Source organism: Fukomys damarensis, unplaced genomic scaffold, assembly GCF_012274545.1.
Source record: "Fukomys damarensis isolate Sample0158 unplaced genomic scaffold, DMR_v1.0_HiC HiC_scaffold_19, whole genome shotgun sequence".
NCBI classification, from domain to species: domain Eukaryota; kingdom Metazoa; phylum Chordata; class Mammalia; order Rodentia; family Bathyergidae; genus Fukomys; species Fukomys damarensis.
Genome location: NW_022900931.1, coordinates 6,569,734 through 6,590,174, shown reverse-complemented (window position 1 = coordinate 6,590,174; position 20,441 = coordinate 6,569,734). Strand labels below are relative to the sequence as shown.

At 44.9% G+C, this 20,441-nt stretch overlaps 2 protein-coding genes across 4 annotated transcripts in view; one reads left to right on the top strand and one right to left on the bottom strand.

Moving 5' to 3' along the window:
* Nucleotides 1–6,672: 6,672 nt before the first annotated feature.
* Phf5a (PHD finger protein 5A) lies at nucleotides 6,673–16,070 on the bottom strand. 2 transcript variants are annotated; one of them, XM_010634464.3, is made up of 4 exons: nucleotides 15,923–16,070; nucleotides 15,497–15,520; nucleotides 14,515–14,681; nucleotides 6,673–7,324 (listed from the first exon to the last, which is right to left on the bottom strand). In XM_010634464.3, exons 1-4 carry the CDS (start codon nucleotides 15,972–15,974, stop codon nucleotides 7,235–7,237), a joined length of 333 nt encoding a protein of 110 aa, XP_010632766.1. In that variant the 5' UTR covers nucleotides 15,975–16,070; the 3' UTR covers nucleotides 6,673–7,234. The 2 variants fall into 2 exon arrangements, 1 of the variants encoding a protein (XP_010632766.1); XR_782272.3 differs by lacking the exons at nucleotides 14,515–14,681; nucleotides 15,497–15,520; nucleotides 15,923–16,070 and adding an exon at nucleotides 13,848–14,030 and having other exon boundaries at nucleotides 7,263–7,324.
* A 53-nt stretch (nucleotides 16,071–16,123) lies between these two features.
* The window catches only part of Aco2 (aconitase 2), a 42,616-nt gene continuing 38,298 nt past the window's right edge, over nucleotides 16,124–20,441 (top strand). Inside the window, exon 1 of one of the 2 annotated variants that reach the window (XM_010634461.3) lies at nucleotides 16,124–16,181. Coding sequence is in view for 1 of the 2 variants with exons in the window: in XM_010634460.3 (XP_010632762.1) it covers nucleotides 16,611–16,646 (36 nt within the window). In the remaining variant the exon portion in view is untranslated. Of the gene's footprint in view, nucleotides 16,182–16,547; nucleotides 16,647–20,441 lie in introns of those variants that run through there. The other variant, XM_010634460.3, reaches the window with a different exon arrangement.

The following is a 20,441-nucleotide window of genomic DNA, read 5'->3' as shown; positions in this document are numbered from 1 at the left end:
TGGGAGCGCTGGGCAAAGGGTTAACATATAAACAGGAAAAGCTAAAATAGAGGAGGGAAGACGGTAATCACCTTTCTTCATTGCTGATTCCTCTCCCCGTTTATCATGGGGGAGAAGGGAGTTTTTTCAGTCCCCAACGTGTGATTTCATCTTGCTAGGACTTAACTGTGAGCTAAATTTCTACTCCAGGATTCCTGGGTCCCCTCCAGTTTCATGCACTGAAAGGTACATACCATGCTTTCAAAAAGGTGAGCTGTGGTCGCCAGTGCGGAGGAGGAGGGCGGGGCGACTCTCAGAGCAAACCGAGTTCTGCCAGATGTTTTGGTGCCAGTGACAAGTACGGCTGGTCACAATTGGTCCCAATTAACTCTCAGGGTGAGTCATTCTCTCGTATGCACGAGCCAGGGAGAGACTTTTGTAGTTTTTAAAAAATTATGCAAGAAAATATTTTCTCAATTTGAATCTTTATTTATTGGCACTGGGGATTGAACCCAGGGTTTTTACACTTAACTACATTCTTAGCTCTTTATTTTTTTGTTCTGAGAGGAGATCTTGCTAAATTGACCAAGGTGGGCTTAAAGTTGCCATTCTCCTGCCTCAGCCTCCCAAATTGCTGGGACTACAGATGTGTGCCACTGTGCCCAGCTGTGGTGTGTGTATGTGTTTTGTTTTTTGAGACAAGGTCTCACTTTGTAGTTCAGGCTGGCCCTGAACTCAGTTTGTATCCCAGGCTGGCCTCAAACTTGTGGTGATCCTCCTGACTCTGCCTCCCAAGTGCTGGGATTACAGGTGTGTGCCACCGCACCCAGCTATATATATAAATATATATAATATATAAACAAATATATACACACACAAATATATATATATATATTTTTTGTTTGTTTGTTTGTTTTGGTACCAGGGATCAAACTTGGGTCCTTGTGCTTGCAAGGAAAAGTGAGCTGGAGATTTAGCTCAGTGGTACTGCTGCCTGCCTTGAAAGTTTAAGATCCTGAGTTCGATCCCCAGTACCGAAAAAAGTGAGTTGCCAAACAAATATCATGAGACTGTCAGATGTGGTGGTGCACTATAACCCCAGCACTCAGTAAACTGAGGCAGGAAGAGCTCAATGAGTTTAGAGCCAGTCTGAACTACATAGCCAATTCAAGGCTAGGCTGGACTAAAGGTATAGTGAGATCCTCTCTCAAAAAAAAAAAAAAAAATAGGATATTGCACACAAGCATCTTAGGTTGCCAATATCATGAGACTGTCAGATGTGGTGGTGCACTATAACCCCAGCACTCAGTAAACTGAGGCAGGAAGAGCTCAATGAGTTTAGAGCCAGTCTGAACTACATAGCCAATTCAAGGCTAGGCTGGACTAAAGGTATAGTGAGATCCTCTCTCAAAAAAAAAAAAAAAAATAGGATATTGCACACAAGCATCTTAGGTTGCCTCTTTTGTTTTGTTTTGTTTTGTTTTGAGACAGGGTCTCACTATGTAGTTGAGACTGACCTGGAACTTACTATGTAGCCCAGGCTGGTCTCAAACTCACAGCGGTCCTCCTGCCTCAGCCTCCTGAGTGCTGGGATTACAGGCGTGAGCCACCATGCCTGGCTAGGTTGCCTCTTGTCTTAAATTGAGAGGATCTGGCAAGACTGGGCATTCAAGCTGACAGCAATCGTCTGGTGTTGAGTAGCAGCTGTCTCCTTTGGCCATGGCCCATGCTCTCTGGTTGCCCAAGGTCTCCAGCACTCCCCGTTGAGGCTGAGAGTTGGTGCCCTGTAAAATCACACTTGGGCTATTTTTTCTTGTACCCCTCCCTTTTCAATCAGCTATTACTTCCACAGATTGCTGGGTAGGTGAACCTTCTTTCAATTCAGTGTATTTTTTGAGGGGTTGCCTATCAAGTTTCCTGTTATGGAAGGAGAAGCAAGTTTTTTTTTTGACAGGGTCTATGTAGTTCAGGGTGGTCTTGAACTCACTATGTAGCCCAGATTCACCTCCAACTCATGGTGATCTAGCCTCAGCCTTTTGAGTTCTGGGATCACAGGCATGTGCCACCATACACAGTGATTATCTTATTTTTCTGTGTGATGCTGGGGATTGAATGCAGGGCTTTGTGGATTCTAGGCAAGGTCTCTACCAGTGACCTTCATTCTCAGTCCTAAATATCAAGGCTCATATGACCTGGCTGTTTTTATTTTTATTATTTTTTTACTTATTCACTTTTTTAGAGGAGGTCTCACTATGCTCCTCAGTCTGGCCCTGAACTCTTGGGGTCAGGTGATCCTCCTGCCTCACCCTCTTGAGTGGCTAAGTAGAGGCATACACCCAGCAAACTAATTATTTCTCAATTTGGAATTGTCGTCTATTACTGAGGTTGTAAAATAGCCCAATTTAATAGATTTCAGCCAGAAAATTTAGAATAGACTGGAATAAAATGAAAGTATCAGAGTGCAATATGCACAGTAGCTACTGTTTCATAAAATGTTTGTGCATGTTCTATATAGGAACTGGACATAAGGCAACGTGAGGATTGTGGGGTGCAGTGCATCTGGAAAGTTTCGTGAGGCACTGGGGGACTGGAATGAAGGGGTGCTGAATTGGCTGGTGATGGGAAAGTAGAAGCAAAACTTCAGAGGAAACATCTGAAGAGGAGACTGAGAGTGCTCAGGAATAACCTCTCAATGCCTGATGGAAGACCACAGAGAAGAGGGCAAAGAAAACGTTCAGGGTAGGGGGACAGTGAGCCATTTAGGCTCTTCAGAACCAGGAATTAAATCTATCTACAAAGTAGGGGCCAATTGCAAAAGAACTACCACTTTTAGCTGGTCAGAGAGGCACATGCTACTTGGGAGGCTGACACAGGGAGGGTCATGAATTTAGGGCAGCCTGGGAAATTTAGGGAGACCCTGACCCAAAACTTTAAAAAGGGATGGTAGGGATGTACCTCAGCACGAGAGCACAGGAGTAGCGTGTCCTGGGTTAAATGTTGAGTCCTACCAAAAAAAAAGCCCAAACCTCAGCACTTTACCAGTAAATCTCAGTAAGGGTTGGGCACTTAGATTGAACCCTCACCACCTGAGGAGGTAGGCATTATCCAGAAACAGGCTAAATGACTTGCTGAAGGCCAATAGCAGAGCAGAATTTAAATACCAGTCTGATTACAAAGCCCACGCATTTCTCATTAACAACTGTTGTTGAAGCCAAAGCACATGTAAAAAGGGCAGTGTTGCCAGGTGTGGTGACACACACCTGTCACCCCAGATAGTTAGGAGGCTGAGGCAAGAGAATCGCCAAGTTTGAGGTCAGCCTAGGTAAAATAGTGAGACCATAAGACGGGACAACGTGTAAAGGAAATTGAATTGCCATGTATGTGTGTGCAGAGTTCATATGAGTGACAAGCTGGGAGCAGCCAGACATCCTTGTTAGAACGAACCCAGAATTGAATCCACAACTGAGTACTTAATAAATGACTAATAGCAAAAATAATCATAATCATAATTATAATCATACATCCAGGAGAGGGAAGGGCTGACCATGAGCAGTTAGTTCCATTATTTTGACTAGACCTGTGTAGGTAGTGATTATTTCAACAATGAAGATGAACACCAGTAATTGTCAAGACCGTCTGATGTCTCTGTGGCCGTATCCAGTTGGCTGAGATCATTTTCTAATCCTTTCCACACAATTGTATAACGTGGGTAAGATTCAACTTGTGCGAGAAGTCAGTACATTTGTTAAGCCTTATTTTGTTGTGGTCCTGGTGACTGAACCCAGGATCCCTCCAATGGCAGACAAGTGCTCTACCACTGTGCTGCATCTCTGCCCCTTCACCCCACTTTAATTCAAGATAGGGTCTCACTAAATTAACCAGGCTGGCCTTGAATTTGCAATACTCCTGCCTGAACTTCCTAACATAGCTGGAATTATAGGCATATGCCACTATACCCTACTCTATCCTGATTTTAATTGAAAGGAATTATTCTACTAATTCAAGGTAGCAAGTAAAATACTGAAGTTCAATACCTTTAAAATTATTTATTTTTAACCCATTCTCTGTATTCTTTTGCTGCCACCCCCCCCCTTTTGAGACAGGGTCTCACTATGTAGCCCAGGCTGGTCTCGAACTCGCAGAGATCCTCCTGCCTCAGCCTTCTGAATTCTGGGCATGCGTCACCATACCCGGCTCCCCTGCCTTTTGTTTCAGTGGACATTGAACTCAGGGGCACCGTCACACAGAGCTACATCTCTAGCCCTTATTTTAACATCTTCCCCCCTCCCCTCTCTTTCTAATTCAGGACCTTGTACTTTCAAGGCAGATGCAGCACCACTAAGCCAAATCCCCAGCCCTCAAGCCCTTATTTTGAAACAAGGCCTTGCTAAATTGCTCAGACTGACCTTGAACTTGCATTCCTCCTGTCTCAGCCTCCTAAGTGGCTGGAAATATATGCATGAACCACTGCACCCAGCTGCTTCTGATCCCTTAGTCTCTGGTGATTAGAAAGAAAACAAACCAAGAATGAGATTATGAAATTGGAGGACAGAGGAGCAGGTGTTAGGGGAATTCAAGAGGTAAGGCTGAATTTGCTCCACTGCCTGTCCTGTGGAAAGACTTTCAGAGCCTCTTGGGTGTTAATCTGAAACTCTGAAAGCCTTCTAGGGCCAGACCCACACCAGGTGCAGTGTCACATGCCTATGTCCCATCACTGAAGAGAGGCTGAGGCAGGAGGATCCCAGTTTGGCTTTTATTATTTCTTGGTACTGCGGATTGAACTCGGGACCTTGTGCTTGTGAGGCAGCAGGCGGCACAACTGAGCTAAAATCCCCAGCCCAAGGAGGATCCAAGTTTTGAGTCTCATCTAGGCAATTAGACTGTGTCAAAAAATAAGAGTTGAGATGTAACTCACTGATAAAGCACCTCTGGGCTGCAAACTCACCCCCCCGCCAAAGAAAAGAAAGGAAAAGAAAAAGGCATACTGAAGCTGGAATGCAGCTCAGGGGGCTTTGCTCAAACTAAGTAGCTTTTGAAATGTTTGTAGCTATGAACCACAGTGGGCAATAAGCAGTTGGAAGGCTGGAGATCCAGCTCCTTGGTACAGAACTTGCCTAGCAAGTACACAGAACCTAGGTTTGATCGCTGCACTACCAGAAAAAAAAGCAATTAAAAAACATTTTTTTGACTGGATTATTAACATTCCTCTGAATGGTATTGATAAATAGTTCAGAAGAGAAATTCAATGAAATAAAAGTACCAAAAAAAAAAAAATATTGTGCATAACTTGGTTTTTTTTTGTTTTGTAACTTGAATGGTATTGATAAATAGTTCAGAAGAGAAATTCAATGAAATAAAAGTACCAAAAAAAAAAAATATTGTGCATAACTTGGTTTTTTTTTGTTTTGTAACAATTTGACGAGGTGACAAGAGTCTGAATCTACCTGCGTAATATGTTGGTTTATTTTCAGTGCTTGAAAATACACTCAGATGTAATTAGTTACAGAAGACGCCATATAATTTTAAGTGAATCTGCATGCTGTAAATGTGTTTTAGGTCTAAATAAAAATGAAACATTTTTGAAATGTAAAATGAAAAAATTAAAAAAATAATTTTTTGGCAAAACATTTTTGTACGATATATTGACTAAAGTTACTGTAAAATTAGTTGATTATAATCTGAAAATGATCTCGTTTCTGCCTTTTGACACACTAAAACCCTGCATGGTTTTGCACATGTATAGTTGCAGGCTTTTCCGTGTGACAGGGTCTCACTTCGAAGCCCCGCAGTTCTGCGCCTCCTTTGCTGAGGTCTTCCCCCCACAGTGCCCTCGCTGCCCTGCTTTGACTTTGTTTCCGAGATCAGGTTATTACCTGGTTTACTTGACTTGTTCTTCACCACTGAACACCTGCGATTCGCTGGGCCAAACACAAGTTATTTTTTCGTAAAGCTTCCAGAGGACACAGGGTGCTATGTGGGAGTGCGGGGGGACGTTAGACTGCAGGCTGGGGGAGAATCTGAGGACCGTCTGGCGCGGGTCGGAAGGCCGTGTAGGAGTTAGCAGAGTGTGGCAGCAGGAGGGGAGCATTACAGAGGATCTGCAGATTAAAAAATAACAGGCAAAAAACCAAAACAAAAAACAGAACAGAAAGCAGCGGTTGAGCAAGGGGAAAGGAGCCCTGGAGGTGGGGGCGGGTGCAGAGCTCAGCCCCGAGCTCCGCCAAGCACCCTTCCTCGTACTTCCCTGGGCTGGACAGGAAGTGCAGCCCCTTATCCCTCTCCGTGGGGCAGAGGCCAGCTTCACTGCCGACACTTGGTACCTCATAATCAACCGTTTTGCTCACCCAAAGAAAACCCTAGACAAAGCAAGGCTCACCCAGTTGGGGTAGAGGCTTGTTTTGCCGTGCACACACGTGTAGAGGGAGTATATACGCACACTACCAACTCACAATTTAATTCTGTCTCTCTCCAGGACTGTCAGCCATCTCTTCAGCGCAAAATTCAAATTGGATAGGAAGGGAAAGTTTCTAAAAACGACTGATTTACCTCCCATTGACGACACGGATGGTTCTGAATTCATTCCAGGGGTTTCTCGAGCAAGGTACTCGTGAATCCCACTACCTCTATTTTGAGCCAGTAATTCTTGGATGACTAAAACAAATTCCTACTGTTAAGTTACACAGGGAAAGTGACTACCAGAAAATAAACACCAACTTTATTAATAGCAACAGAAAGGGTTTCCAACGTCTCAGAAGAAAAATAACTGAAATCCGCACCACACGGTGTTACAGGATCGAATGCTTGTGTCACCTTTGCTGTTCTGATAGCTCCCTGCCACACCCCAAAGGGCCATCAAAGACAAATGTCATCGGAGCTGCTGAGGGACATGCTGGGCACCAGGGGGACAGCTTCGGTCTGCCGGCCCCCATCACATGACTGAAAGGGACTCCTGCTAAGAAGCTCTTGGAGTAGAGAACACATCAATGTGGAGAACAGAGCCTTGCTTCTCCAGAGTTAAGAAAAAACATGAACGAACTCATCTATCGGTTTTTCCCGGGTAGCCAGGGTGCTCTGGGAAGAATCCTCTTCCAAGCCCACCCAGCCCACACTGGGGAGAGGGGAGGGGAAGGGGGAGTCTGCAGACACTGGCAGGCAGGAATGGGGAGGCGCTGGCCCAGCTCTCTCTGCGGAGGTTGTGGGTGTCTTTTCTGGCAGCTGCAGCGGCTTGATGGGGGAGGCAGGGGCCACCTGCCAATCACCTCTTCTTGAAGCCATACTTTTTGCGTTCATAGAAGAGGTCTGTCTTAGAGCTCCCCAAGTTGACAATCTTTGGGCAACCATCTCTCTGGGAAACAGAATAAAAGAACTGTAAGTCTTTGAGCCTCAATCCAGAGGGACTGAAGAGAAAACTTAGGAGGAACAAAGCTAAACCAGTCACCCATTCAAAGACCCTCACATTCAAAAAGGGTTGCTGGTGTAGCTCTTTCCTACTATGTATTAGGCCCTGGGTTCTATATCTAGCACTACTTCCCCAAAAGAAAAAATGACACCAATGTGTTTCTACACACATCCAAACATCCCCAGCTCCTTAACTAAGAGGCTCAGATCAGTTGGCCCTGCTCCATCCCTCTCTTGGGAGTACTGGTGGGGGACGTTGAGACAGGGTCTCACTACCTAGTTCAGACTGCCCTGTGTAGCCCAGGATGGTGTTGAACTCACAGTGATCCTCCTGCTTCAGCCTCCAGAGTGCTGGGATTACAGGCGTGTGCCACCCACCCAGCTCTCTGGGGAGTTTTCAACAACCATTTTATAACTATTGGGCTAATGGTTTAGTTATCTTTCCAGTTACTCTACTTGATTTGTCATCAAGGATTTATCAAACACCTAAAATAATCAATGTGAGTTCGATCCCCAGTACCAAAAACAAATCAAAGTATATTACATGGATGTATAGATCTGCCAAAAGGAAACCCATTAACCTCTATAACCAATATGCACTAATGATAAAAGATGTCACAGGGCTGCGGATTTAGCTCAGTGGTTCTGCCACCTGCCTCGCAAGCACAAGGACCAGAGTTTGATCCCTGGTACCTGCCCCAAAATGTGACAAAACACACAAGAGCATCTGCAGGGTCTGGCTGCTCTCTATCCAGTGGAATTACATTTAGAATGGTGGATTCTCGGCACACTTTTACTGTAGACACACACAGATGAGACAGAATCTAAAATGCTTGCTCTGTAGCCCCAGCTGGCCTTGAACACTCATCAACCCTCCTGCCTCAGCTTCTGGAGCTCTGGCATTACAGACAAGTGCCACTGTCCCCAAATGAAATGAATCTGAAACTCATGCCCAAGGATATTCTTCAAGTGAGAGATTAAGATACGGTTATCAAGCTGGACATGGTGGCACACACCTGTAATCCCAGCACTCGGGAGGCTGAGGCAGGAGGATCGCTGTGAGTTCGAGACCAGCCTGGGCTCCATAGTGAGTTCCAGGTCAGCCTCAACTACATAGTGAGACCCTGTCTCAAACAAACAAATAAACCAACCAACCAAGAAATGGTTATCAGGATCTCCAGACTAGGCCCTCCAATCTTCCTATACTGTCCCAAGGAGAGAGTAACACAAAAGGGGAAAACCTGAAGATGCCAGGAAATATTTTGCATTTTCAGTACTATAAATCCTGGGTATGATGTGTCATTAATTTGGTGCATTCTAAGAGCCCGGGGGTGGGGGGGAATAGCGCTCCTGTGCTAGCCCTGGCTGCTGACGGCTGCTCTCTGACTGGAAATGACAAGCTGCCCCAACAGCCTGTGAGCCCGAATGGTTTCATGAAGGCCCTGGGAAGCCTGCCGTGGGACCAATGACGCCATCTGCTGATCGGGGGAGATGGAAGAAAGCCAGGGAAGCTGAAGCTAGAAAGCCTGTGCAGGCCTGTTCTCTTCACCTGAATTCTTTTCGGGAGCTGAGATCAGCACGGTCTAAAAAGTTTTGTACAAGGCACACAGTGACATCGTCTGATTTTCCAGAAAACAAAGGGAACTGCTTCTCCCTGGCCTAAGTAACCATTTTATTAAACAAAGCAGTCCTTCTGCCTCAGCCTCCTGCAGAATACTGCTGTGAGTTCGAGACCATCCTGGGCTACACAGTGAGTTCCAGGTCAGTCTCAACTACATAGTGAGACCCTGTCTCAAAAACAAACAAACAAGGGCCAGGGATTTAGCTCAGTGGTTCCAGTGCCTGCCTCACAAGCACAAGGACCTGAGTGTGATCCCTGGTACAAACAAACAAACAAAAAAAACACACAAAAACACAGCAGTACTCTGAACTCTTTGGAGATGCTGGATGACAAATTTCAACTGTTCTCACTGACTCATCACCTCTCCCTCCCATATACCTCATTGGTGACAAGAGCCTGTGGCAGAATGGGGTTTACAGACAGATTTACAGAGCCCGAGAGGTTGCTGGAAGGCACCAGGCGGCAGGGACCTGCACAGCTCCGTCCTCACTCACAGAAGGACCTGGCCTTGGTCACTGAACCTCTGTTTAGTGACATGCAAAATGACTACAATGGGAGAACCTACCTGAGAAAATTAAAAGGATGAAATGGTTCCACAGACATGTTTGGAACAGCCCCCGACGTAGTCAGCCTTTCTGGTTAGAAGAAACTACCCAAACAAAATCAGCAGTTTCCACAGCTAGGCCCCACACTGCAAAAATAAGCAAGCAGCTGGAAACCAAGGCATTACTCTAGCTCTTCCTGGCTTCCTGGGCTTTACCATTTCCTCCCACTCACAGCTTCTTTATTTCACTGCCTAAATGCCTGTTTGTTCTTTTCTTACATGTTTTCCAGGAGTTTCCTGGTTGTCCCCGAGTTGGGAGGACTGTTAAGAAATGTTGGAGACCCGAGCATGGTGGCACATGCCTGTAATTCCAGCACTCAGGAGGCTGAGGCAGGAGGATCGCTGTGAGTTCAAGACCAGCCTGGGCTACATAGTGAGTTCCAGGTCACACTCAACTACATAGTGAGACCCTGTCTCAAAAAAAAAAAAAAAAATGTTGGAGAGAGCTGGGGATGTAGCTCAGCAGCATAGCACCTGCCTGGTAAGTACAATGTCCTGAATTTGATCACTGGCACCAAAAAAAGAAAAAAAAGAAAAGAAAAGAAAAGAAAAGAAAAGAAAAAGAAATGTTGGAGGCCAGGCGTGGTAGTGCACACCTGTAATCCCAGCACTTGAGAGGCTGAGGCAGGAGGACTGCTGTGAGTTCGAGGCCAGCCTAGGGTACATAGCAAGACCCTGTCTCAAAGACCATAAGCAACAAAACAAGAAATGGACAGCCACGTGCAGTAACAAATGACTGTAACTCCAGCTACTTGAAGTAGAAGGGTTAAAGCTGAAAGCCAGCCTGGGCAACTTACTGCGACTCTGTTTCAAAGTAAAAATTAAAAAGAGCCAGGTGTAGTGGTGCACGCCTGTAATCCCAGTACTCTGGGAAGCTGAGGCAGGAGGATTGCCAAGTTCTATTCTAGCCTGGGCAACTTAGCAAGACCTTGTCCCAAAAAAGGCTGCGGATGTAGCTTAGTGCTAAGACCGTGGGTTCAATCCCCAGGACTACACACATACATACACACACATTTCATGTGTGTATGGGGGTGCTACGATGAGTTTAGCATGGCCTGGGTTCAAAACCCCGTACTGCCAGACATTACCAAGCTAGGAGCCCCACTGTGGTGGCTCACTCCTGTAATGTAATCTCAGCAGGGCTAAAATTTGTTTATTCTGGAGTACTGGGCATTAAACCTGGGGGCACATGCATGCTGTGTGTACACTCTACCACTAAGATACAATCCAAGGTCTGCCCCTCCAAACCTGTCATCCTGTAATCTTTCCCCTGTAATCCCAGCACCAAGAGGATCAGAAGTTCTAGCCCAGCATGGGCAACTTAGAGAGACCTTTCTAAAAAATAAATAAATATAAATAAAATGATAAAGAGATTAAGGCTATAGCTTGTTGCAAAGATTCTGGTACAACAACAACGATAAAAAGGTAGCAAGGAATGGTGGCAGATGCTTGTATTCTAATCTGGAAGGCTGAGGCAGGAGAATCACAACTTTTATTGCAGTCTGGGCAATAACTTCCTGAGATCCTATCTCGATATTAAAAAGGGGGGCTGAGGATGTAGCTCACTATGAGGGCCCTGGGTTTGATCTCCAATACAAAAACAAAACCCCGCAAAATAAAAAGTTAAACAGCTATTTTTCTTACTCTGGTTGGGAAGAGATGAGGAAAATGCCAAGTTAAAGGAATAAAGGGGACCGGAGATTTAGCTGCCTGCCTCATAAGCACAAGGACCTGAGTTTGATCTCTAGTCCCGTCCCCCACCCCTGGCCAAAAAAGGAATAAAGGATTTACGGGTTAAGGTTATTAGCATGGTGCTGCACCATAAGAAACAACTTTGTCCACTGGTACCGCCATTCATAGCTACTGTCCCAGACTCCTGATCGTTCTTGTGGCTTTGAGAACTATAAATGAGGACACCTAGCTTAGCTTACCGGCCCAATTCCCTTATAAATCATGCAAACTGCAGGAAGAAGAGAATAATGGGGGTGGCTTTTGTTGTAGGAAGATTTCTGCATAGGAAAATGCCTTGGGCCTTTAATCTACATGATGATCTGTAAGGATGAGAGGCTAGATCATGTCACTGGACTGCTTTGTGTTCCTTGGAAACTAGTGCTGGGTAAATGTGTGTTAGATGTCATCTCAAATATCCTCAGAACATTCCTGTATAATGTGAAGTTGGGGGAAGTGACATCTAGAATAATTCTCAGAGACAGATATGAAGCCGGAGGATCCACAGATACCAGGTCACACACCACATGCAGACAAGTCAGATGGCAATTAACATTTATTAAGCATTCTCTGGTTGCAAGCTTATGCCAGCTAAAAACTCTAGCTATAACCGTGCAGAAGTTTAAGAAAGTGTTGTCCTTAAATGGACTCTGGCTAGTTTAAGATTTGTTCATTCCTTCTCTTCACTACTTTTAAGACTAGCAGTTGTAACTGCCAACACTTACTCTGTATCAGCATAGATACTCTCATAGATAACGCAAAGCAGAAGCCCCAAAAATGTGTACCATGCTTGCCCTAGAAGTCAGGCACTGTACCAAGACCTGGGAAAAGGAAAGACAAATACAAGAACCAAGGTCCCTCCCCTGAAAGAGTGTAATCTAGCTCAGGGGCCAGATCCACACTTGTAGAACACAGCATATGATAGGACAGTCAAGGTAAGTGCAAATCAGAGCTAAGAAAAGCAGGATGTGGGCTGCGGATTTAGCTCAGCGGTTCCACCACCTGCCTTGCAAGCGGAAGGTTCCGAGTTTGATCCCCAGTACCAAAAGCAAAGCAAAGCAGGATGTTCCAATCACCAATTGAAATCACATTTTTGCTACTTAATCTATGACTCTTCTCATTTTCCTAAACAGATTCAATGAGTTTAGAAAGTCTTGTCTGGTCCATGATCTCCACAAAGACTGCCGAGGTGACTGGGTAATTTTTTCTCACCACGGTACACACTCGAAAGGACTTACGAAAGGACAACATGGTATAATGGAGACACAAGGTTTAACCAGGCTGGCTTTGCCACTTATTGGTCAGGAGAGACCCATAAAAATGAGATAGATAATAATAATAATAATAATCATCCCTATTTAACCAAGTGATTGTGAGGAATGAGGGAGATAGCATGTCCAAATGACCTATTCTTTGCTAATGGGAGTATGAAGAACTATGTATGTATTTTTTGCCTTATCCTAGGTTAGATAACCACCCATATACTCTCTGTTTGCCTAGAGGGAGTGGGACTAAAGCAGACTTCCTCTGGTCATAAGATGAAAACAAGCTGATTCATGGTCCTCCTCTCCTCCAGCTCCCCCACGATGATGCTGTATTAATTTAAAGAACAAGGGTAAAACGTGCCTTTGGCACTTACCCAAGGCCCCTCTCTTGGCCTTTGGGTCAGGAACGGAATAAGTAGACAAGTCAGGTATGGTGGTGCATGCCTATAATCCCAGCACTCTTCGAGGTTGAAGCAGGAGGATCAAAGGTTCCAGCCTAGCATGGACAACTCAGTGAGACCGTCTCAAAATAAAAAACAAAAAATGGGCTGGAGATGCAGCTCAGCAAGAAGGCCCTGGGTTCAATCCCCAATACCAAGGTGGGGACAGGGAGGGGGCAATGCCACTATATAAGAGCAAAAACATGAGGAAGACCCACAAGCAACTCTGCAATGTCAAATAAAGACCTTCTTCAGCCACTTAAAGCTGAAATGAACTTGAATTATGCCAAATTCAATTTTGCCACCACACCCATCCCAACAGTCCTTAGTAGTAGATTTATGGCTGGGGTTTTAGCTTAGTGGCACTGCACCTGCCTTGCAAGCATAAGGTCCTCACTTCAACTCCCAGTACCAAAAAATAAATAAATAAAAGAAAAAGAAAAATAGTCGTAGATCTATGAGAGCCACGGAATGGCTGTTATACACTATGCACTGTGTTACAAACTTACAAATGCAGAATGTTTCTGAATGAGAAAAATCACAAAGAAACATCAAAGGCACAGAGAGCGGGCTCTCCAAATTGCTGGTGTTGACAAAGACTTGCTTCTGTTCCATCTTTTGTCCTTGATGCAAAATAACTGCCCTTTATTGGACAACATCCAGTTTGGCTCATAGAGCTTAAAGAAATTATAACCTAGGTAACTAGCTGCTGAATACAGTAATCTCCAGAGACCAGAGGACACTGCTGTGGATAGCAAAGTATGATACAGTAAGAGGAAGAAAGGTCAGATGAAAGGTCTGTGTACACTTACATCCTTCTCCTGGATGGTGCACTCCTTGCAGTAATAGGCATCAGAGACTCCTGGGCCTCCACAGATCACACAGCGCCCCTGGTAAGATCCGTAATTACACTCATCACATATTCGCACCAGGGTGCAGGGACGCACATAGGAGTCACAGATTACACATTTGCCATCACCTATAAGGAAAAGAGAAGGGACTCAGGTTCACTAGCTTCCTTTCTTCTATGAGAAAATATACCAGTCACCTTCACACAGTGACTGTGACCCTCTTCGACTCTGGCATCACAAAACATATTTAGCATCCATCTCAATCTGCTCAACACATACAGTACATTAATGCGCCAGGTTTTGTGTGCACACCTGTAGTCCCAGCATTCTGGGAGACTAAGGCAGAGGATCACAAGTTCGAGCCCAGCCTGGGCAAGACCCTATCTCAAAAAAAAAAACCAAAAAACCGCAGGGTGTGTGGCTCAGTGTAAATGCCCTGTGTTGAATTCTCAGTACGGTAAAGGAAAAAAAAAAAAAGTCAACTAGAATATGTAAAGGACTCAGAACAGCACCTGGGAAGTCACAGTTCTTTTTTTTTTTGAGACAGGGTCTCACTGTGTAGCCCAGGCTGGTCTCAAACTCACAGCGCTCCTCCTGCCTCAGTCCCCAGCGCTCTGTGTACACTTACATCCTTCTCCTGGATGGTGCACTCCTTGCAGTAATAGGCATCAGAGACTCCTGGGCCTCCACAGATCACACAGCGCCCCTGGTAAGATCCGTAATTACACTCATCACATATTCGCACCAGGGTGCAGGGACGCACATAGGAGTCACAGATTACACATTTGCCATCACCTATAAGGAAAAGAGAAGGGACTCAGGTTCACTAGCTTCCTTTCTTCTATGAGAAAATATACCAGTCACCCTCACACAGTGACTGTGACCCTCTTCGACTCTGGCATCACAAAACATATTTAGCATCCATCTCAATCTGCTCAACACATACAGTACACATTAATGCGCCAGGTTTTGTGTGCACACCTGTAGTCCCAGCATTCTGGGAGACTAAGGCAGAGGATCACAAGTTCGAGCCCAGCCTGGGCAAGACCCTATCTCAAAAAAAAAAACCAAAAAACCGCAGGGTGTGTGGCTCAGTGTAAATGCCCTGTGTTGAATTCTCAGTACGGTAAAGGAAAAAAAAAAAAGTCAACTAGAATATGTAAAGGACTCAGAACAGCACCTGGGAAGTCACAGTTCTTTTTTTTTTTGAGACAGGGTCTCACTGTGTAGCCCAGGCTGGTCTCAAACTCACAGCGATCCTCCTGCCTCAGCCTCCCAAGCGCTGGGATTATAGGTGTGCGCTACCACGCCCGGCTTGGAAAGTCACAATTCTATGTTAACTGCTGGCAAAATGTGTGTGTACTTGTGTGCTTCAACGCACACGCTAGAAAGGTTCATGCTACTCTGGCAATTTGCATATCCAAAGCTCGAGATTTTCTCAAACCTAAGTGTTTCAAATGCACAAGTTGGAAAGAAAAGATGGAGGCTTTGGTCGCTGGCATTCCACATCCATGTACTTCTAGGTATATCTACTCTGGAAATGCTCCCTTGCTGGCTTCACAAAAACTGAAGTGAACGGGTGGGGTGTTGGGAGGGTGTGTTCCACTCACATTTTTCACACAGTCTTCCGATGGCTGAAAAAAATCAAAGAAGGGAAACAGTACAATTACAATTAAGGTTTTTGACGAGGCGGGGGAAGTACATTTTTTAGTTAAAGGTAGGGACAGATGCAAAGAAGGCAGGGAGCCCGGTAGGTCAGGCATCTCAACCTCAGATTACACCTGAACCAAACCTGATGCTAGGGTCACCCTCCTGAAGTTCCTCCCAGTTCTCAGGCAATCTGAGTTTCTCTAGGTCAAACCCAGACGCGCACCCTCGCCCTTGCATCAGAGGTCACGAACGCGCGCGCTCTTACAATACCCAGCAACCGTGAGGCGGGAAATGTGGCGTCCTCAAGGCAAGCCCTAAGGATACTATGGAAACCCCTGGTCCACACCATCTCAACCCAGACAGCCCGGATCAGGGCGCCGTCTCACCAACACCAGCCTGCTTGCGGCAGAAGATCAAATCGGGATGATGTTTAGCCATAACTCCTACCCAAGAGGGCTACCGGAAGTCCCGGTAACTTCCTTCCGATCTTTAACCCCTATGGAATCCTGCCTCCAGGTCGCCATGATTGGTTCTAAAGGCTTCCATCAGCCTGCACAATCGTTGCATTAAAATCCCTGTAGTTCTCGCGCGAGTTTCCACGCGGCTGGACAGCCGGGTCCTGGCAGGTGCAAAAGGTTTTAAAAGGTACTTTCCCAGATTTGGAAGGAATAGACAACCAGAACTTATTTGTAGATAAAACATTTTTGTTTCGTGTAATCTTCAAGTATTTTTGTGCTGGGTGAACTCTTGGTCTTGATGTGTTTCTACAAATTTTGTTCTGTTTTGGTGTGGGGGATCGTACTCAGAACCTTGCGGTTGCGAGGTACGAGGCAGCACCATTGGGCTAAATCCCCGGCCATACAAAATTTTTTGTATGTTGTTCTTTTTCCTCTCACGAGTTAGTTCCTTTCTCAAGAGCTCCGCCCACCGCATTGGGGAGGGCTCTGTCGCCCCTAGGGAGGCCTCGCCTTGGCCTCGACGCGTCGCTCTTCAAGCCACGCCTCTTCCCAGAGCCTTTAAAGGCGCCGCTGGCAACGTCACTTTCACGCGACCTCATCTTTGTCAGTGTACAAAATGGCGCCCTACAGTCTCCTGGTGACCCGGCTGCAGGTGAGCGAGTTCAGGGCCCTCTGGATTACGGGGGCGGGGTGCTTCCTCCCGTGCCTGCGGCGCTGGGCGAGGCAAAATCGGGCCGGCCCAACGTCTAGCGGATTTTTCGTGTGCAGGTGCGGGTTGCGGTCCCAGCACCCTTCCCCGCTCCTCCGTTGCCCTAGGTCAAGGCGTCCCTGGTACTCAGCTCTCTGGGCCCTGTCTCCGCCCCACGACAAGCTTGTGTCTGAGCAGTTCCGGCCTGGAGAAGAGTAGGGGCACTTCTTTTTCCTTTCTGAGAACCACTCTCTCCTCTAGGGTGTCTTTCTGTTCCTCAAGGTGAGGACAAGGTGACGGTGGGGGGGCGCAGTGGTTTTTGAGCCCTTAAGGCCCGGTGCCTGAAGTCTTCAGTTCTCATCTCTTAGTAACAGAGACTTGCTAGCCAGTTACATCTACGATTGCCAGACCTGGAGTCTGGAGAAGCTGGTAGGTACCGTGTACCACTTTTAAAGGACCCTGCGGAACCCAGAGCCGAGAGTGGGAGTGTGCCCGATGCTGAAAACAGTAACAGTCGTTTCTTACTAGCACCCGATTTCAGGACTTTTCATATCTTCTAATACCGTTTGATTGATTAGTCACCTTAGGAAACAGATGAGTTTTCCCACTTGGTAGGGGATGAAACTGCAAGAATGTAAAGTTCCAGCTGTCAGGTTATCTTCGAAGTTTTCTGTAATCCGCGTGGTAATCCTTTTAAGCCCTCATTTTATTCATATCAGCCTGTCCTCCCAGAACTTTCTGATTCGGAGTATGGTTGCTTGTGTTTATGAGAGTACCGAATGGAATATTTGGAGGAGTTAGTTGGTTTGGAGTTAGTTGCTGTTCAAATACTAGAAGGGAGGGCAAGGAGACTCAACAGTTTGACCTTGACTCTACTATAATAAGCTATCTGGAAAGTTGACTGTCAGGAGTTGTTTCACCCCTAACTTAACCTCACAAGGTGTTATATTCAGAAGTTCGATGTGAAATGTGTATTTTGTTAATAAAAATAAAGCAAATATCTGTAGACATTCTGTGTCAAGCTTTTACAATTACCTTTGTGACTCTTTTGGGTAAAGTGTCATAGATTTTGATTATAGAATTAATAAAGAACCTTTGGGCAGTCTTCAGGAAGCATTGTTACTTGCAGTTATTTTCATCACTTTGCTCAAATTTAAACCATACAAGCATTTATCTGAAAATACTTGTGATCTCAATTCTGAGAAAACACAAGGAACTTGTACCCATTTATCTCTTCACGTCTTTTGAGTCTCAAAATTAATGATGTGGACATACTTGTTTCTTCTTTTCCTGCTATCTTATGTCTTACTGGAGTCAGGCAAGATTATTGGATATGATAAGTGACTTATTGAGCTTGGAAGAAAGGAATCAATCATGTTCCTTTTTTAACTGATAAGGATTTTAGAAAGTATAAGTGTTAGAATAGTGTAAAAAGAAAACTGGGGTGTAGTTCCTGCTCCACCCTAGTCCTGTGACCTTGAGCCGTGTATTCATTCCATTATCAGTTGGGGCTGATCTTTATTAAATAAATATTAAGTACCTGGATTGCTTTAATGTGCTGAGCAAGTAGAGTATGTTTACAACCACGTAGTTTAACCTCTTTTTGTAGGTGGAGAATCCATGATCTTGAGAACCTGGATGACTTCCAAAAGCAGAGTCAGGATTAAAATTCAGGTCTACTTGTACATTCATTTATCTAAGATGAGTGAACAGTATTACATATTCACTTTGAATTACAACAGTGCCTAGATAGCCAGGCTGACTCAAGTAATGATCAGCTAACCTTGACTGAAAATCTCCATGTTTGCCTCTTTTGTGTTAAGATGCATGTGAAAAGTTATGGTAGTCATGTCTGCTGAACCCTACCAATGCAGTTTTCCTACTTCACCACATATTTTCTGAACAGCCACTGCTTGCTCTAGAAACATTGTTAAGCAAAGAAAACAAACCTTGCTCTCATAGATTGTCCACTCTTTATTTATTTACTTATTTATTTAGGTACTGGGAATTGAACTCAGGTTCTTGACCTTGGGAGGCAGGCTGCAGCACCACTGAGCTAAATCCAGCCCCCCCGCCCTTTTTCTATGTATTCCAGGCTGGCCTCAAACTCACTGCAGTTCTCCTGCCTCAGACCCCCAAAGTGGGATTACAGGTGTGCCCCACCACACCTGGCTTGTCCACTCTATCTTGATGTCTATGGCAGAGAGCCTTGGGTATATATATTTCTCAGCCAAAATAATTTTTTTCTGCCCTTGAGTGGGCCAAATGATAGAATGATGGCTATTACTGTTGCCATTAAGAATGGCTATACCTCACAAGTGCAAGGTCCCGAGTTCAATCCCAGGTACCAAAAAAAAAAAATAAAAATAATGGGTATCATTTACTTTTTTATTACTAAAAGTAGCTATGGGGCTGGAGATTTAGCTCAGTAGTTCCATTGCCAGCCTTGAAAGCACAAAGTCCTGAGTTTGATCCCCAGTACCAAAAAATAAAAAAGTAGCTATCTTTATCTTACTGTGTGCCAGTAATAGCTCATGACTGTGGGATAAGGCAGACCTGTTATTTTTTATAGACAAATGAGAGAGGAAATACAGTATAATGATTACTAGCAAGGACTCTGGCATCTGACTGCCTGGGTTTGAGTCCTGGCTCTAATATTGAGTGGCTGTTACTTTGAACAAGTTACTCACCTTCTCCCGTTTCTTCATCTGTAAGATACCATAGGATGTCAGTTTTAATCACATAATAGTTACAGAATATTTAGAACCCTGTCTGGCTCCTACTAAGTGCTATATATTTGATGAAATAAGTTAAATTTGCATAGGACTTGATCGCTAGTTGTTGGCAGAAGTGATTTGGACCTGCATTATTCTGATTCTGAAGTCTAGCTGCTAACACTGCATTGCTTCTCTTTGGCATTAACACTGCGAACACCGTTGAGTTTCCATAGCCTGAGAACAGTGCTGAGCTGAACTCTACTGCCTACTGAGGAGAAAGATAAGAAACAAACACCAGGCATGGTGGCACATTGCCTGTAATCCCAACAGTGAGGAGACTGAGGCAGGAGGATCACCACAAGTTCAGGGCCTGCCTGACTACGTAGCTCAAGGCCAGCTTGAGCTACATAGCCAGACACTTGTCTCAAAGAAAAGAAAATGGAAGGGAAGATTTTTGAAAAGCTGTGTTTACTCTCTGGTTTTTAATATGTATTTTTGTGCATATAACTATAGAAGGTAAATGAGAGAGGTTGAGACTTTAAATACATTTCTCAGTCTGGCCTTGCCTTAAGTACTGGGGTTTGAATTTTCCTGTGACCTTGGGAAAGTCAGAGTTACATGGCTTAGGAAAGTCACACAGCCACTGTCATGTGAATCTGGGGTGTCAGCTAGCTACAAAGAAGTCTGACATTTTTGGCAGAAGTTTTCTATAACACGCCGTGCTTTAAAAAAAAAAATGGTGGTGGGGGTGTACCAGGGATGAACTCAGGACCTTGCGCTTGCAACTTGATTTGAATTTTATTTTTATTTATCTATTTAAGTACCAGGGATTGAACTCTGAATCTTGTGCTTGAAAGGCAGGTGGCAGCACCACTGAGCTAAATCTCTGGTCCAAATTTTATTCTTTTATTTATTTATTTTGTTTGTTTGTTTGTTTGTTTGTTTTTGAGACAGGGTCTCACTATGTAGTTGCGACTGAACTGGAACTCACAGCCCAGTCTGGTCTCAAACTCACAGCGATCCTCCTGCCTCAGCCTCCTGA

What these genes read in the sequence shown, in the direction of transcription:
- Phf5a (XM_010634464.3), bottom strand. Translation starts at nt 15,974, where the DNA reads ATGGCTAAACATCATCCCGATTTGATCTTCTGCCGCAAGCAGGCTGGT. An exon ending in CCGCAAGCAGGCTGGTGTTG is followed by an intron (nt 15,521 to 15,922) that starts GTGAGACGGCGC and finishes GATTTTTTTCAG; the next exon opens with CCATCGGAAGACTGTGTGAA. An exon ending in GCACCATCCAGGAGAAGGAT is followed by an intron (nt 7,325 to 14,514) that starts GTAAGTGTACAC and finishes TCTGTTTCCCAG; the next exon opens with AGAGATGGTTGCCCAAAGAT.